This window comes from Varroa destructor, unplaced genomic scaffold (assembly GCF_002443255.2).
Source record: "Varroa destructor unplaced genomic scaffold, Vdes_3.0 BEIS01000002.1, whole genome shotgun sequence".
Classification (NCBI taxonomy): Eukaryota; Metazoa; Arthropoda; class Arachnida; order Mesostigmata; family Varroidae; genus Varroa; species Varroa destructor.
Genome location: NW_019211455.1, coordinates 22,529,838 through 22,546,070, shown reverse-complemented (window position 1 = coordinate 22,546,070; position 16,233 = coordinate 22,529,838). Strand labels below are relative to the sequence as shown.

The following is a 16,233-nucleotide window of genomic DNA, read 5'->3' as shown; positions in this document are numbered from 1 at the left end:
ATCCAGCGCTTGCATAATGTTGCGCGGAATCTGCAGATCCGAGCCCGCAGATCGATCAACCGCTATATAGAAGCGACAAGAAGAGCCGAAAGCGGGAGGATATATTTAGCTACAAAGCTCCACCAAGATTCGGCTAGCAACTACGACGATGCATGGCACCAACCCTTACGTTGGTACGTTACACAGAGTATGGTATCGTAGACGTTCTTCTATTAAACGTGCGGCTATGATAACGCCGCGACGTTCGTAGGCGATGTCGGTCGCGTTTGTGTTCTCGCCCTAGCGTAAAAGCCCACGTAACCCAATAGTGGGCATGGAATATCTTTGGCATCATGTTTGGGGCGACGACAGAGACGCTTCTGCCTTTGTTTACTGTACAGCCCAGATGACGATGCGGAGCTCATTCAACAGTAAACAACATTTACGTAAGGCTGAAATGGCGTCTGTCTTTTTTTAGGAACCTAGCATATAAATGAGTCACAATATACGAGTTATGCCAAGAAAAACAACTAGTTCCCGCACTTTATCCCGCAGTTTATCGACAATGGCAAAAGTCAAAAACAAGTAATTTAGCCATAGGACTTACTCTTGTACTTGTCGTTACTAAGGATAATTATACTGTATTTACCACTATTGCTTATCTATAATATCCTATGACAGTGCTTTCGTTTTTTTCTTTCTTATCTGAAACTGATAATCTTCAGGCGAGTACTGATTTGTACTGCTGTGTAAAATTATACTGTAATTATATTTAAAAATTCGTAGCTATGCATGTATAGTGTTAGCGCATTGAAGTAATATATGATAGAATTAGTAAATGGCGCTATTATATTCGTCTCGCCTGTTGTCAGACCTTGGACATTTGGAAGTTTAAAAGTTAGTATGAACACTTATTTAATCAACTGACATAGTCAGCCGCCTGTAGACTTTTCATTTATCCCGTCTTTTTTCAGTTGCCCGTCAAGCTCAAAGGACGAATATTTTTTGTTTTTGTAAAGTTATACACCATTTGAGATTCTTCACTGCGCCGCCGTACCGACCCAGTGGGGCTTATGTTTGCCCATGTAAATAGCCTAATGTAAGTCCGTCACGGCAGCGCGACAATTCAGACTTGGTTTATCCAAGACTCGATCTGCTTTTTCAGGTAGAGCCTTACTCTTTGTAGGAGCTACGAGCCGTATGCATAAAACTGCTTGGGCTACGTTCGTTTTGCATTTGCCTGCATACAGGTAGCAGGGAAGCGGTAAATAAAAGCTATTTATTTAATCAGTGTCGTAAAACAAGCAGGTCCCGTCTAGGCAAGACGTTATCTTGACTTGCCGTCCTTTCTTTCGCTAATCCATAGTGTTTCGTTCTCGTACTGTAATGAAACTAAGAGAAGACTTTTATTAACGTACATAATATACAATGGCTAGAAGACTATTATACCTGCATATATATAAAAAGCAGCTCGATACGTAGCAAAGCTCAACCGCCATCGTTCGGGATTATGTATCTCATTGTCGTCAATTTTGGTGCGGAGATCCGTCACTCCTATACGCGCTTCAAGTTATCGTCTAGACAAGTACTTCAAACTACTAACTATTGTTGCAACTGTCAAGTTGATATTAACAAAAGCAATACGAAGTTGAGCTCGCGTAACTATTCAATAGGGACCAGGCTTTGATATAAGTTTTTAAACATGTCTTTTTTACTTGATTGTGACTATGACTGAGACGTGTAAGGCGTTTTCGGCTTTCAACACATGGTAACCGAAAAGATACTGCTGTGGCGTGATGGAACGTCAAATAAAGGTCGGTTCTCGTACCCCTAATGCTACCCTAACGCTCAGGCTCAAGTTATCGACTTGCTTCTGGCATTCATTATATTTTAAGGTCGCAACGTTTGTTCGAATCGAACCGGAAACATTCAAACGAACGCTAGTATTATACATCATAGTGCGTTTTTTCTTAAGGTTAGAGGATTGTAGCTTTTATTGGACGCAAATAGAAGTAGGGTTTCAACTTTGAATTGTGTGGCAATAAATACTATATATACATGCCTTTATTACTACCTAGAAAATATTTAATGAATTATTTTATTGATGAAGTTAATGAACCTTTGGCATTAGATACGTCCTTAGAGATTCCCACTATGTCGCATGTTTATGCACTTCCCATAAACGTATCCCAACTATTCCTAACGGTCAAGGCACTGTCCAATGTTATTCGAGCTATTGGTAAACATATCAGAGGGTAATATTTGACACCGCATTATTTTAATCAATATTTTGAATCTTCGCGTCGAGTACTTAAGCCGTTAAGCATTTCCCTATATAACCGGTGGCTCCCAGCACGAAGTAAGAAATCTATGCCCTTAGTTTGGGTTTGATAAATAAATGCGTGACTATCAAGCTGTTTCGTTAAATAGGGTTGGTCCAGTTGTAGGCTCGAGCGATTTTTTTTTCAACACAATTACTGCTACTGCTATCCGCCGCATCAAGATTATACGTTTCTATTTTATAGTTGTCAAAATCTTCGTCGGATAACGCTTTGACAGATATTTTTCAACATCACACTATCAGGAAATGAAAACGAAATATACTCTTAACTTGTCGTTTTCCACTGTTTATTTGAGCCTCTCGCACATGTTAAGGCTTCCACCGTATTTTTTTTATGAGCCTTGGGTACGCGTCAAAATTTTATCCCTTTTCTACAATTACTAACCTGTAAACGACGTTTTTTTGTAAGCTGGATCTCTTCACGCCCAAAAATTCACCAATCACATGGGTTTCTCATGTCGTTTTATATTTAGTTTTAATTTTTTCTCTAGAACACACATTAATGTACAGAGAAAATATCGTCGTCAACTAATTTCATAGAACCTACGAAATCCACTTATAGCTGACCAAAACACTATATCGTTTTGTAGCCCGTACTGCATTTCACTTTTAACAAACTTGACCTTTATCGAGGTCATGAAAGATTAAAAATAAGGCGATGCTTTTATGATAAGTTAGCTATTTGCTTTGTGTTGTACATCTGTCATTATACCGGTGTCCTGTAACACGGTAGAACAGCAGGACTTAGCCATAGAAGAAGCAGTCGGTCAGGACGATTTTCTAATAGTCCTGCAGTTTTTCAGCTACGTTCCCGACAACAGGCCATCCATCCACTGCGGGTTACCTTTCTATCACCGGTATGCCGGCTTACCAGTTGAACGTTCTAGCATTGTGGCTGCGCTGTGCCACCTCCAGATTTTCTCAAACCTTCATCTCCTAATGCCGGAAGCTGCTTTTATTTCGCAAGATAGCCGATGGGTGCTGGTTTTGTTGAGACAGTATATATATATATATATACATTAATTTCAATGCTATCTTCACGGCGGTATCCTCATGGATGGCCGGTAGAATGGTTGGCGGGTGCCAGCGGGCCATGCTCCGTAAGTCTGGTTATCGAAAAGTCGACATCGCTGCCACATTAACGCGGCGTTAACTGTTTGCTTTAAATTCTGCGATAACGTCGTAAAAAAACGTGGAATGACTTTCCAGGCGAATAAAATCACTTTGATCCCCTTCGCCTTAAAGGGCGGTGGGAAGAGCAGAACAGCGCGGGATACAGGGATCACTGCGTGGTCAGGGGCGATGTGTCCAAAGACAATGTTAAGAAGCCCCAAATACACGACAGTGCCTGAAACTAATCAGACAGGGCTGCAGCCCTTTAGCGAACAACGGGGGAAACGGAAAGCATCGAACTAATTGAGATTTAATGGATGAGGCTCTGGGGGAAAGCAAGCTTCGGAGAGAATCTTATTAAAAAGATTCATTGGGACGAGTTCACGTTTTGCACGGCGGCGGTTACAGCGGCGCTTAGAAAGAAACCTCCTCCAACAAAATGAACGGACAGAGAAAAAAGATTTCATCAAAGATATGGCATCAGCCGGCAATTTCTCCAGAGAATTAATTCTGCTTCTAAAGTTTGAATGATCGCGCTATCGAACGCCTGCTTCTTCACCCGCCGACTATTTGCTATGGTTAGAAGTCTGTTTGCCGATGTTCTTACTCCGGTGATTAGATACCAACTACTCAAAATTCCCAATGGGCCAACGAACTTGTAGACCCATAATCGACTCAATCGGCCGTGCAGTGAATGAGTAAAGGCGTTCACTATAAAAAGACTTCGTTCCCAACCGAATCGGAGCGCGCAGATGCGCGTTTTCACTTTCAGAAGAAGAGGATTCGTACAGATTTTACCGCGTAAATTTATCGTCAGGTGAGAGAACAAAAGGGGGAGAGAGAGAAAGAAAGGGTTAAAAAATGAGGGGCATGCCTAATAAATTTCGATCCTAGCTTAATACTAATCAAAGGGTTAGGGAAAATTTTTGGAGCCAACGTTTTGTCGCGCCCACGCAAATATCTTACTGCAACCACAAACAGCCAATGAATAATAATAACAATTTACGTCACGCCATCAAGTAGGGCATTTCATCAGTTAAGAGTAAAGTCAAGTATCGCACAGTCGATTTTTTCCACGAGCGATATACCTATGCACGCTCAAAGGGCGCTATCTTCGATTTACGTCCACAGCGAAGATAGGGTCCGGCAGGATAGACGGCGGAGACCAAGCGCGGTTGCAAGCGGCAAGTTCATTAATATGGAACTTCATTCATGCTGATTCCTACCCGAGCACCCATAAATTTGGATGTAGCACTTCGATTCGCGCTCTAAATGAAAGTGTTTTGGGCAGCACTACAGGCTCGAATCTAATCTGAGACGTTCCGAGGTAATTTCGAGACATGTTGATACATCTTTGTATCGTACATATCGTAGATACACGTAACTGCGTTCTAATTATGCTAATTATTATTTTTTTTTTAACACAGCCCTAGATCACGCGGATCAGAAAACCACAATCTAGTCACGCGTACGTGTGTCGTGAAGACAATTCAGAAAATGAATGATCGTCGTATCCCGTTGTTGCTCGAATTTGTAACTTGGTCATACCTAGTGTATGATGCCTTATTGGTAAATAAGATCATTTAGACTGTTTGAATGGATCGAGGAACAGACTGTGGGGAAAAAATATGAGACAAGGTTTTTACTGATCATTATGAGGACCTCAGTGCTTGATGATGACCGACGTTTTTTAGCACATCGACTCGGAGCACCTAGAAAACAGAAGTCGGTCAGGTTTGAGATGTCCTGGAAACAGGCTTACTGGACGGTATTTCGGCACAGGGCCTGTATGAACTCAAAGCCGACAACGTCACAGTAAGCAATTCACCAGTAAATGAATTCGTATCAGTAGCGTTACGCGGCAGTACGTATTACTCGTTCATGTGCTTTCTATAAACTTATAGTTAGATACTGAAAACTTTAGTTCAAGTGGCAAGTTACCTTTCTGATATTCTTCACAACTAATATTTTACAACGATAAGGAAGTAAATGTTCAATGACCTTTTCAATGATGCTCGGTAAACAAAAATGATTAAATTTCACGTAATCGACAAGCTAGCTACCTAAAGTTAGTGGAAAGTGGATCTAGAGCCCTAAAAGTTGTGCGATGTCAAATGCTTAGTAGTATTGCAATACCTAGCACAACTGATAAAAGAGGTCTGCTTGCTAAACGTATACGTGTTGACGTCCGTTTACGTGGCGCCGGTACAAATGTCTTAATGTATTTTCACGCACTGCTATCGTCCCTGAGTTCAACGGCAAATTATAATAATTAGAAACCAGTCGATGCCAATCGCGTGCTCATATGGAGCTCAGACCCTAAATCAGGTATCTCTGTGATACGTGCCGATGACGACCAAACTATCAGCATTTCGATAGGTATAGCAACTGCGGCTATGATGTATAGCATTGTTCAGGTTATCCGGGTGGTGCTATCAAAATGTGATTATATTACGTATAAAAAAAATGTAATAAAAAAACATTATAAGGTGTAAAGGACTTATCTTCACGACGTTAGGTCAGCCGAGTCGATGCGATCAAGATTAGACATCGCAATGTAGGTAACTAGCTTTGATGTCCATTGAGCTACATATAACTAACATATAGCTATCAACATTAATTCAATTGATTGCATAACAAGGCGTTCGTCTCATACGAGAGCTGCAAGTATCTTCAACGGGAGCCTACATAACAATTACAAAATTGTATTTCAGAGCCTCTTTTGTTATATGGCACATATATCGGAGGAGGCCGAACCCCGTTGGTAGCAGTCAGCAGGTCATGAAGCGTTGAATACTACTATTTATTATAGAAGACGACGAAGCTACAATCGTTTGTTAATATTATTCTCGATAATACCTTGATACAGCCAGCAAACCCAACTTGTCCCACCGAATCACTGCTGCTTGGATCACCGAAAGCACGAAAATAATGGTATCATCATCAATCACAACTCTGTCACATGAATTCTCCTCACTGGCTGAGCCCGAAGAGATGGCAGCTTTACCGATGACCCGTAGCTGAAGCCTTTCACTGTGCTTCACTGCCCCCTGACAACATCAAATTGACCCTTTATTTCATTGGTATTCGTTTCATAATCTCCAGGATACCAATCAGCCACTAAATGGATTGGCATTGATCAGAGTGAATAAGCTGTTAGCTGACTGGATACATTCTGTCTGAAACATATCTCTTCGTGAGAGCATTGCTTCGGCCTGCTAGTTAGCTTGCAGTTACAAGAAAAAAAGCTCGATTGGTAAACCATAATCGTTTGTGAGGGGTAAAGGAATCCTCTGGTGACGGTAATACCGTTGTGGAATACTTGGCTGCCAATTGAATTGGTCATATCTTCCAAATTATCATCTACGTACCTTGTGGACTAAATGATATCATACCTCATTCAGGTACTCAAAAGATATGTCTACTTCTCTCTGTTGCTAGACGTGTAAATTACTAGGCCTGCTCAAATGTTTCTGAATGCATTATTGAATGCCGGGTATAAATCAATGAGTATCTAAAATGGCCTTAGGCGTTCCGAAGGTGGTTTTGCGGTAACTGACACGGTTTCATGTTATCCCGGTTATGCTTATACAGCTTCCTCTCACATATAGATATTTGTATATAGTTATATGTGTTTGTATATATATAAACATATGTTTAGTCTCAAGTTGTATTTTGTCATAGTATACACTTCTATTCGTATTGTTATTAAATGATAATAGATAATTGCTCCAATTGCGGTGGCTGACACAGTTTCTCTAATAAGAGTGTTTTGTTTCTCCGTTTTACTAGAACGCTCAGCTACACGAGGAAGTCAAGTTTAATTCTGTTTATATAGACTATGCCTTGCACATGTAGAAATATATTCATATATGTTTGATTGAACTCGGTATATATACAACGTATATATATCGAAAATGGTGAAGCCCTTTATAGATTCATTGTTTTATCTACATGTGAACGACGACCTTTCAAGATTGAAATTATTGTTAATAATATTTCTGTGCCGTCCTTGCATACCGATTAGAGAGAGATGTGTGTTTTCTGCCTCCGCAGAATTAGATTTGCCTGGATTAGGTCTCGTCGCCCGACTCAGTGCCTCATAGCGGTTCCGAACACCAAACTAGAGTCATTTATTTATTAGCTTAGCTCAGAACGCTGAAAAGTTTCGGGTCATTTTAGTGTCGAGGTTCTCAGTGGACCCATTTACTTGGCTTGATAAATCTATTATTTGGTGACACCACGCAGCTAGCTTAAGCCTGTCGAGATGCTTGCAGGTTCGTATGCCGTACGGATGTCAACCAGTCATTGTTCTATTGCCTCTGACATAGTTTGCAAAAATTGATGAGTCAATATATCGTATCATTTTGTAACAGTCCGTCTAATTAGATATAAATAGACCTACGCGAGATTAGCTAACTTCGAGCCTGGGGCGATTCTCGATTTTTCGCGAAGCTCTGAAAGAAGATCGTTTTCGTATACAAACTGAATACTTTTTTCCTTTATAACCACAAAATATCGTTATGTCAAGACTGACCGCCATTTAGCGTAAGACTAAATGCAGTTTTAGCCATCATTAATCTTAACGAATCCCTCGTTTGTCTACACTCACCGTAAAATAGTTCGAGCACTCCGAAGGGCATGACCGCGAGGCACACCATCAGATCAGCAAGAGCTAAAGAGACGAGAAAGAAATTGGTGACGTTGTGAAGGCGTCGTTCCTGCCAGACGGCAATGCAGACAAGACTATTGCCGAGCACGCCGGCCAACGGGATCACTAGCAAGACCAACGCTAGCCAGTGATATTGCGGTGGTTCAAGGTACTCCTTCGACACCTGATCATTGAGTAAGCACGCTTCGACCAGTTCGTTCGTAATGGGTAGGGGAAACCTCGTTAGGTTGCCTTCCCATTCTATGAGTAGATCGCACCAGGCGTCTGTGCCTGGCGAAGGGCGTAGCGATGGCGGAGGGTCCGTAACCAACGTGACGACGTCCATCGTGTCACGCAACGGTGGGAAGACCAGAACCGCCGAGGGCGGGAATAATGATGGGACCCAGGGTCCTTCTCTCATCTCATCGCTGCCGAAACGCGTTAGAAATTCGGCGAAGCACAGACGCGATGAACGGCGGAAATGACGAAAGCGATAACTCTGTGGAATAGCTGGAAAAGGGACAGCCAGTAACTTCGTTACGAGTTAACGCCGGTGATGGCTGATGATGACAAGGTTTGACGATGGCCAATGGTAATAGTAATAGCAAGGCATAGCGAAAACACTGTCCAGCTGATCGCACAGCGAGTCGTGAGCCAGTACTATTCCATACGCTGCTAACAAACAGTGGACTTGTTGTTGTTGTTGTTGTTGTTGTTGTTGTTGTGGCCTTTGCTGCTAGCATCATTATCATCGGATTACGATGAAAACTGAAGAACATTTTTTTCTCAATGATCCTCCTTGGAAGATAACTGCTATCGTAGCTAACGTTGTTGTTCAAGACTAGAACATCTTGTTTTGGAGCACATTTAGCGAGGGATTGGCGCAGTGTTTCGTTCGTAATAATCTTTAGGATTCTTGCAGCCCAAGCGGCGTTGATGCTCGCATGGTTTAAATGAATATGTCGATCTGGATATTTCCTAACTACACGCAATGCACAAATACACAATGAGCACACTACCTCACTGATGATAACAGAAGCAGTCGTACATATGTGCCACAAAAGCTCCCTTCTACCAGCTTCTCACAGATCTACATAGAGACATTGACATATTGAAACTGGCTTTCATTGATGTACGTATGAGGTACACACGTTCAGCTAAGACACAAATCACTCGACACGACTACCCAATACAGGGGCACCGTTACACGTTCTTTTGATTTCGATATAAGAGCGATCTCACTATACGTCGCACTCACATTGCTGTTTCCAGGTTTTGCTCCGCTGTGTTTTTTCTATTATGTAGCTTTACAGCAGGAATAGCGTCTCGGACGAGCATCGTTGAACGTGGCACCCGGAAAGCGTCTGTTACCAGCAAAAAGACACGAGACCACGTGCAGCGGAAAGGGATGCGAGCTACCGGGAGAGGACTCGAGGGAGGGCTTGGGCCTGTAGGACCGCCTCCTTAGTCCTGTGTACGGCAGTATACAGCGGTATAGCGGCTTTGGAGAAACGGAAAACGCAAAGCCGTGGACAGTTCCGACTGCAACTGTTGAACCGTGTCGAACATGGTGATGACAGTCGACGCAGATGGGCAACTAATCGCGAAAAATGCTTTCGAGCTTTTGTCTCCTCGGTCCCCTGTTTTCAGCGAGTAAATCAAATGTCAGTGGTCGGCTTTCGTCATACTGCTACCCCTACGTTATACTTTAGTGAATCGTTTTTATTTTAATCCAATAAAACTCTACAAACCCCAGCTGAATCGATACAAGCTGTTCCATTTATGACAAGACGCTATTGGTGTGCCTTCTATTTAACCTCTACTAGTAGGGTAAGAATAAATCCGTGTAGTTCTGTTGTACGCTGTTTAGGACTAATTTATGATAATACATGTATTGTTAGGTCGTCCAGAGCTATTTAGTGGGTCAAGGAACTTGAGTAACTTTTAATTTATTGTTTACATTTTGAAAGCAGTACTTTGGCAGCTTTTCATTAGTTGTGTAACCCTACCATACCTAATATAAGGCACCGCTGCCTCATTGAGAACGCGAATTTTCCCGAATCATCGACAAATCCCATTAGCATTTTCGATTTTAAAAAATCAAATTATAATTAAGATAACCCCTCAGCGTCGACTTAGCTTGCCAGACAATATCTCTGCCTTTGAACTTATTAGAATATGGTGGCACTCTATCGATTTACAGTTTCAGCTAGGTCCATTGAATAGCTCAGAACAAGCAATTGTATCCCAACACTAATTGTTGCCTTTTCGAAATCACCTTTTTCGAAAAGCTGGCACCAAAAACGTAAGGCTATCCTGAAAATACTGATTTTGTCAATTATTGTTTTATAAGGAAAAAATAGTTATAATTGCGTCAATCTTAATTTTCTTATGCTGATGCAACAGGCTATAACTTCATCTAAAAACGGGAAGTGATTTATATTGCGTCCTTACCTTTTCGATTATACTGCAAACACAATTAATCATCAAACTACTATATGCATGTATTGTAAAATCGTTTATTATCCTATTTACGTAACAGGCTTGAGAGGTTGACTTTTTGCAATTCTATTATTTTTCTTGCTCTATGTGAAATGCTATCCCGTATGACCGATTCGAAAGCAGCTGTGTATACCTCGCCGTTTCGCGTATTTTTCTTTTATAATAGCGATTCGTTTTACGTTATATTTCGTGCTGTTTTGCGTGATTCGTTTCACATCGTATGATTATGAGCTAGACAAATTTCTCCTAAGCAAATTTACGAAGAAAGCGAAGCCAATTAGGCTAAAAGAATTTAGTTTTCTCTTCCTGTTCGCTGTTATTAACTGCAGTTGACGCTCTTTGTCCCGTTCCGTTAGGGCTTCCTTCAGACGAGCAGCGCGGATCGCCTAGTGATTGCGGAAGACCGGCCTCGATAAGCAGAGGCCACAGTCAACAACACAATGGAACGTCGTAGTCTGTTAAAAATAAAATGTTGAATTTTGTTGAAGACGGTTAGGGTGCGAGTCGACAGACGTAAGCGAGCTTTAAACTTGCGTATTTCAGATTTCAGTGCCAGGGCCCAGTACCGTTACTACGGTACTTGTCGGCAGTCGATACGAAAAAGAGTCGGTCTGCTTGCACTTTCACATGATGTTTAGAAAAGCCTCATGAGGAACCGGCCGAGTACGGCAATGTTCAAAACGAACTAACCGACTTCGCGACCGCCTTCAACCATGGCGAGACACACAGCGTACGCTTGATATAAGGCATATGTTTTCGAGGGCAGAAATGTTTGTTCGCTCCAGAGTAGTTGAGGAGATGGGGTAACAGGTGGGATGGACGCGTTCTGGACCACTGCACCGTAATTCGGAGTATTGCAGCGCGTAACCAGAAGGGAACGTTCGACAAGTAGAGCTCGCCTTATGTGGCAGGCAATCCGCAGCAGTGAATCCATTCTTCAGTTTCCTTTCGAAAATGTCAGCTTCTCGGTGCAGAACGCTCTTTCGAAAAGAGAAAAATCCAATAGTTGGATCTAGGAAAATCCAAGGTTGTCTTCTCCACCTATGAACGGTAGACTAATCAAATGATGTGTTTTAGTGTTATTTCTCTATATCGTTGCGCCTAATTCATCAGTAGTAAAATGAAAACTGGCTTTATATTAATATGGAAGCGAATTTTATTGGCGGGTGTGACATGTACCGTCAATAAAACTATAAGTCTGAATATCCTTGTAGACCGCGTGCGTTTCGTAAGTAGCGGCATATACTAGTAAAAAAAAACATCAAAAAAAAACATACCTAACGTAGTTAGGAGACTAACTAAGTCTCCTAATACTAAGGAGACTTAGTTAGTTGAAGTCTATTCCGTCTTGCAGTATGGGGGAAGCAAGAGTTTACATATATGTGTCTCTAATCTCGAAAACTACTTTGTCGATGTTTGTAAGCTTACCTGTGTATTTTACATTTGGAGTAAATATAAAATTATGAAGCCGTTCCCGTAGGTTCTAACACTGCCGAATTTTGTTTCTTTGAAGTAGGCCTTTAGTTGCTCAGTTTTTACAAAGGTTATATATATATATATATATATCTATATATATATATATATATATCAAGAGCAGATTTGACAGCCAAAACGAGGTGAAGACAGTCGGCGGTCTCGTTGGCTTTCGTCGGGCACCACCATTCATTTTATTCAAGACTTGTCTCATGCTGTCTTTTGTTTCTTTCGTTCGACCTCAGGCACAGTTGCGCCAAAATACGACCAAATCCCTGAATCAAGCCACTAGGCTTAGTTACTTCTTGTCCCACTCTGTATCACGACGATAATGACCTACGGGAACCTGAAGTACCTTTTAGATCAACTACCTATCGTACTTGTGTACGCTCCAGTAAACCCGTTGTGCTAAAGACCTTGTCAAGACATCACTCTCTGTTAAATTCTCTCTGCATTCTACTTACAATAGAGATATCGATGCTCTAGTTCGATTCGTAATCTTCTTGTCGAAGGTCATTAATTGAAAACTATTATATTCACAGAAGGACGTCGACGGGCTGTATATAAAGAGGTGATACCATGTACCCGTATGCGTTGGCCGCACGCGGAAACTGACAACGAGAAAGGTACGACAGGGCAGTTCATTCATTTATATAGAGGGAAAGATAAGGCTACATGGAGCAGCGGCCGTGTGGATCGTTTCTGTTTTTTCTAGCAGGGGAACGTCGATTTAAAATTTCCTAGTGTCAAACTTTTGGATTTTTGCTTAAATACACACAGGTGAGAAAGGTAGTGCTTTACGCATTGGTGGATTTTTATCTTTGACTGAATCGCGAAAGGTTACGTAGGTACTTTGTTATAATTTCGTCAAACTTTTTTGGATCATGAAGGGACATTTGATTTTCTACCACGATTTCCCCCAAAATTTAAAAGTTAAAAGATGACTCGAAATCAAGTAACGGTGTATAGCAGTCATCGCTACGTATAATAACTGTATGGAAGATAACCTTTGTCTAGAGACGTCAAGGAACGAACATGCCAGATCGTGAATTTAAGGTGGGTTTCCAGCATTGCCGAATGCCGGCAGCTGCCTTCTAAAAAATTGTAATTTATGTTGTACTAAATCCCTTGAGCTGAATTGATCGTAGCCCAAAATATAAGTATATCATCCTCTGATAGTCGCGTTTAAGGAGCCACTCAATAGCAAATTGTTAAATTCACGCACTATTATACACTCAGGACCTTTGTCCATACGAATGCGCAGTATCACACGGTTGGCAACAACAGCCGAACATAGAAAAAAGAAAAACAAATCGCCGAAATTGCACCGCTTAGTAATCGATTGTAGAGAGAGACACGCAATCCCGTGACACATACACGTGTAGTTCCGGTCACATACATAGACGGCGGCCAAGAAGTGGCATAGCTGGTAATGCAGGTTCGGTTGAAATTAATTATTATTATAATTATAATTGTTAATACAAAATTAAGAATGTCGAAAGAAAAATCAGAAAGGGTCAACTTGAGTACTCGAAAGAGCCGGCCTAAATTGCACTGCCCTGTATGCGTCCATATATAAGGGAAACTCCTCGTTTTGAGGGTCTGATAGCGCAAGAGTCGTCGGCTTCCACACTAAAGTAGATCAACAACGACTCTAAGCGAACCAATGCATTGTTAACATCATCCAGCCTTCTAAGTCGCAACGTTTCACGGACAGCATTGTTCCAAAACCACCTTTGCATCAATCGACGTCACCACGATGTATCAGACAACAATTCCCGCTTACAGGCACAAACTGCTAAACGATAACGCGCTTTTTCGTACATTATAGATTCTATCGTCACAGCCTGATTCCAACCTGGATACGTACTTGCTGTGGTCGCTTGACAGATATGGTCCTTGGCCCAACCTCACGAACTTTGCTTTGGCAGGCGCTGGTTTTAAAAAATTTGCCATACTGCTCGCCGAACTTAACGAAGCGAATCTCTACCCTGGAACTATACCTTTTACCATGACATAACTGTGTATAAGATGATTTCATCATATCATATGCAAGTTTAGCATCTTTCACCAGCCTCGTGTAGGTTCGCCAATTTAACGTAAGTTCATATAAACTACATTGATTACATGGCTCTGTATTGATACAGATTGTCTCAGGATGCTGATTACGGTGCTGCGAAAGAGTAATGATGAGCGTCACTAAGTTGCTGGGTGAAGAAAATAGCAATAAGTTAACTTTAAATCACTAAGACATGTCTCAATCGTTGTGGTCCCCTTCGAAGAAATTTCTGCCGAATTCAATGGTTTTTTCTGTTCATTCGTTAAAACAGTTGTCCGCACTCAATCGCGCAAATAGAGCTTCGATCTGCTGTTGTTTTTGTGAGTCCGTCGATCGCTTTCGAGTTTCTCTGTTTGACAATTTTTTGACTCGTGACGAAAATAAACCCCACGGCTAGGTATATCTCGTTAATGCAAACCTTAAGGCAGTACAAGCATTAGATTTTTCTGTAAAAACACGATCCAATCTACGACATATGAATCAGTGCATCGTTGTGGAGAGGAACCGACTATTGGTTTTCTTTCCAGACAACATAAATTAATCTTCAATTGCACTGAAAACGTTGCAACAAATCGGAATAAAAATGTGTTTAACTTGTTCATCTTTACAACTTTTTTAATCAACTAAACTGTTTGTCAACTTTTTTAACTGTTTTTTAGTATTGTGATACAATATAACGTCTTTCGGATCACAAATCTTTGGAAAGCAAACAAGTGTTTCAGACAGGCTAATCCGCATATATTAATACAATTGAGAATGTGCGCAAAGCGTATTATCAGGGGTTTAGGATTTTGATATGTTGATATTACCCAAAAGCCCCCTGTTTTTTTTTCACTCCCAGTAGCATAAAATGTTCAAGCGCACGTACTGCTTGCTACACGATGGTATAAAATTAAACCAGCTTCTAAAGTCAGACGGAGGATTGCCGCAGCACCGTAATTTTAACATAATTACGGAGTGTTACTAACAAGATAACATCAAATCTTCAACCGAGCGTGTTGGAGTAGTAGTGATAACTATAGCGTTGTTGTTTCGCATATCAGAGGCCCATATTGAAAAGGCATTTTCCAAATGGTTATTGCAATAACTATATCCAAAAGCGTCTTTGTTTTAACCCCCCTGTACGGGTCAGCAGAAATCATATCCGTTCTTATTAATTCTAACAAAAAATATGTGTCAAACAATGTGCCTCTCGATTGGTCATTAGTTATACTTTCGACTTGTATATGTTTCGTTGGTAAAATTTTCTAATTCTTAAATGCAGAGCAATGCTCTGGTACTCTGAATCAAAATTGAACTTACCGATAAATTCCTGAACACGCGTGGATTCAGAGCAGTCATTTCGGTCGATATTCGGCAGTCTCATGTATTTTGCAAGTGTATCACGCTAAAGTACATAGCTAAATTTTCTTCTTGCTTCCAGGCGGTATTATCCTTTCGAGCATACAATTGTGAAATGGAGAAAAGCGCGTTAAATTTAAATTGCGTTGAAATACCCCAGCAGCTGGCTGACAAGCGGCGTCAACTCAGTCATCGCAGAAACCAGCTGTTCTGATGGCAGGATAGTCATTTTTGGGTAACCGCTCAGCATTGGCCTCTATAGACAACATCATTTTGTTAGTAAAGTTTTGGAATGTATGACAAGAATGGAAGATTGGCGAACACAGGTAAAGGTTTTTCAAGCCATAGATCTACCAGCATAAAACAGCTAAATCTGGAACATCTTCGCATGTGATGATACCCCCATTATGAGCGCCAGTACAACTTTGTCTTAAAATATACTAATGTCTTTCTACACTGGCCTGTTAGCCCAGCATCTTAATATAGTAAGATGGTCCTCATAGAGATTATTTTGAATAATTATTTTTATTTACTTCTAGGAGATTGGTAGAATCAGGTTCGAACGTTAAAAGATCGTGTACTAGCTAGACGACACATGATGATATCACAATATACACAGATTTAAAATGACAACTAACAGGAGAATGGTACGCGTAAATAGAAAGGTTACAGATGGAACTGTGACCGCTTAATTCCGAAACAGAGCCGTACGGTGTCGCACGATTGGTCTGCTATGTGAGTCAATTTGATGAGGGGCTCTGCAAAATCATGCTG

The 16,233-nt window shown here is 41.1% G+C and overlaps 1 protein-coding gene and 1 long non-coding RNA gene across 2 annotated transcripts in view; one reads left to right on the top strand and one right to left on the bottom strand.

Annotated features, from left to right (window-relative positions):
- LOC111245025 (5-hydroxytryptamine receptor 2A-like) overlaps positions 1–9,535 on the bottom strand; it is a 32,709-nt gene extending 23,174 nt beyond the window's left edge. Inside the window, exon 1 of the mRNA XM_022792743.2 lies at positions 8,046–9,535. Coding sequence (XP_022648478.1) covers positions 8,046–8,505 — 460 coding nt within the window. The 5' untranslated portion in view covers positions 8,506–9,535. The remainder of the gene's footprint in view (positions 1–8,045) is intronic.
- LOC147757526 (uncharacterized) lies at positions 9,447–15,908 on the top strand. Its single transcript, XR_015319872.1, has 3 exons — positions 9,447–9,914; positions 12,602–12,685; positions 15,542–15,908. It is a non-coding gene; the product is annotated as an uncharacterized LOC147757526 (long non-coding RNA).
- The last annotated feature ends 325 nt before the right edge of the window (positions 15,909–16,233 follow it).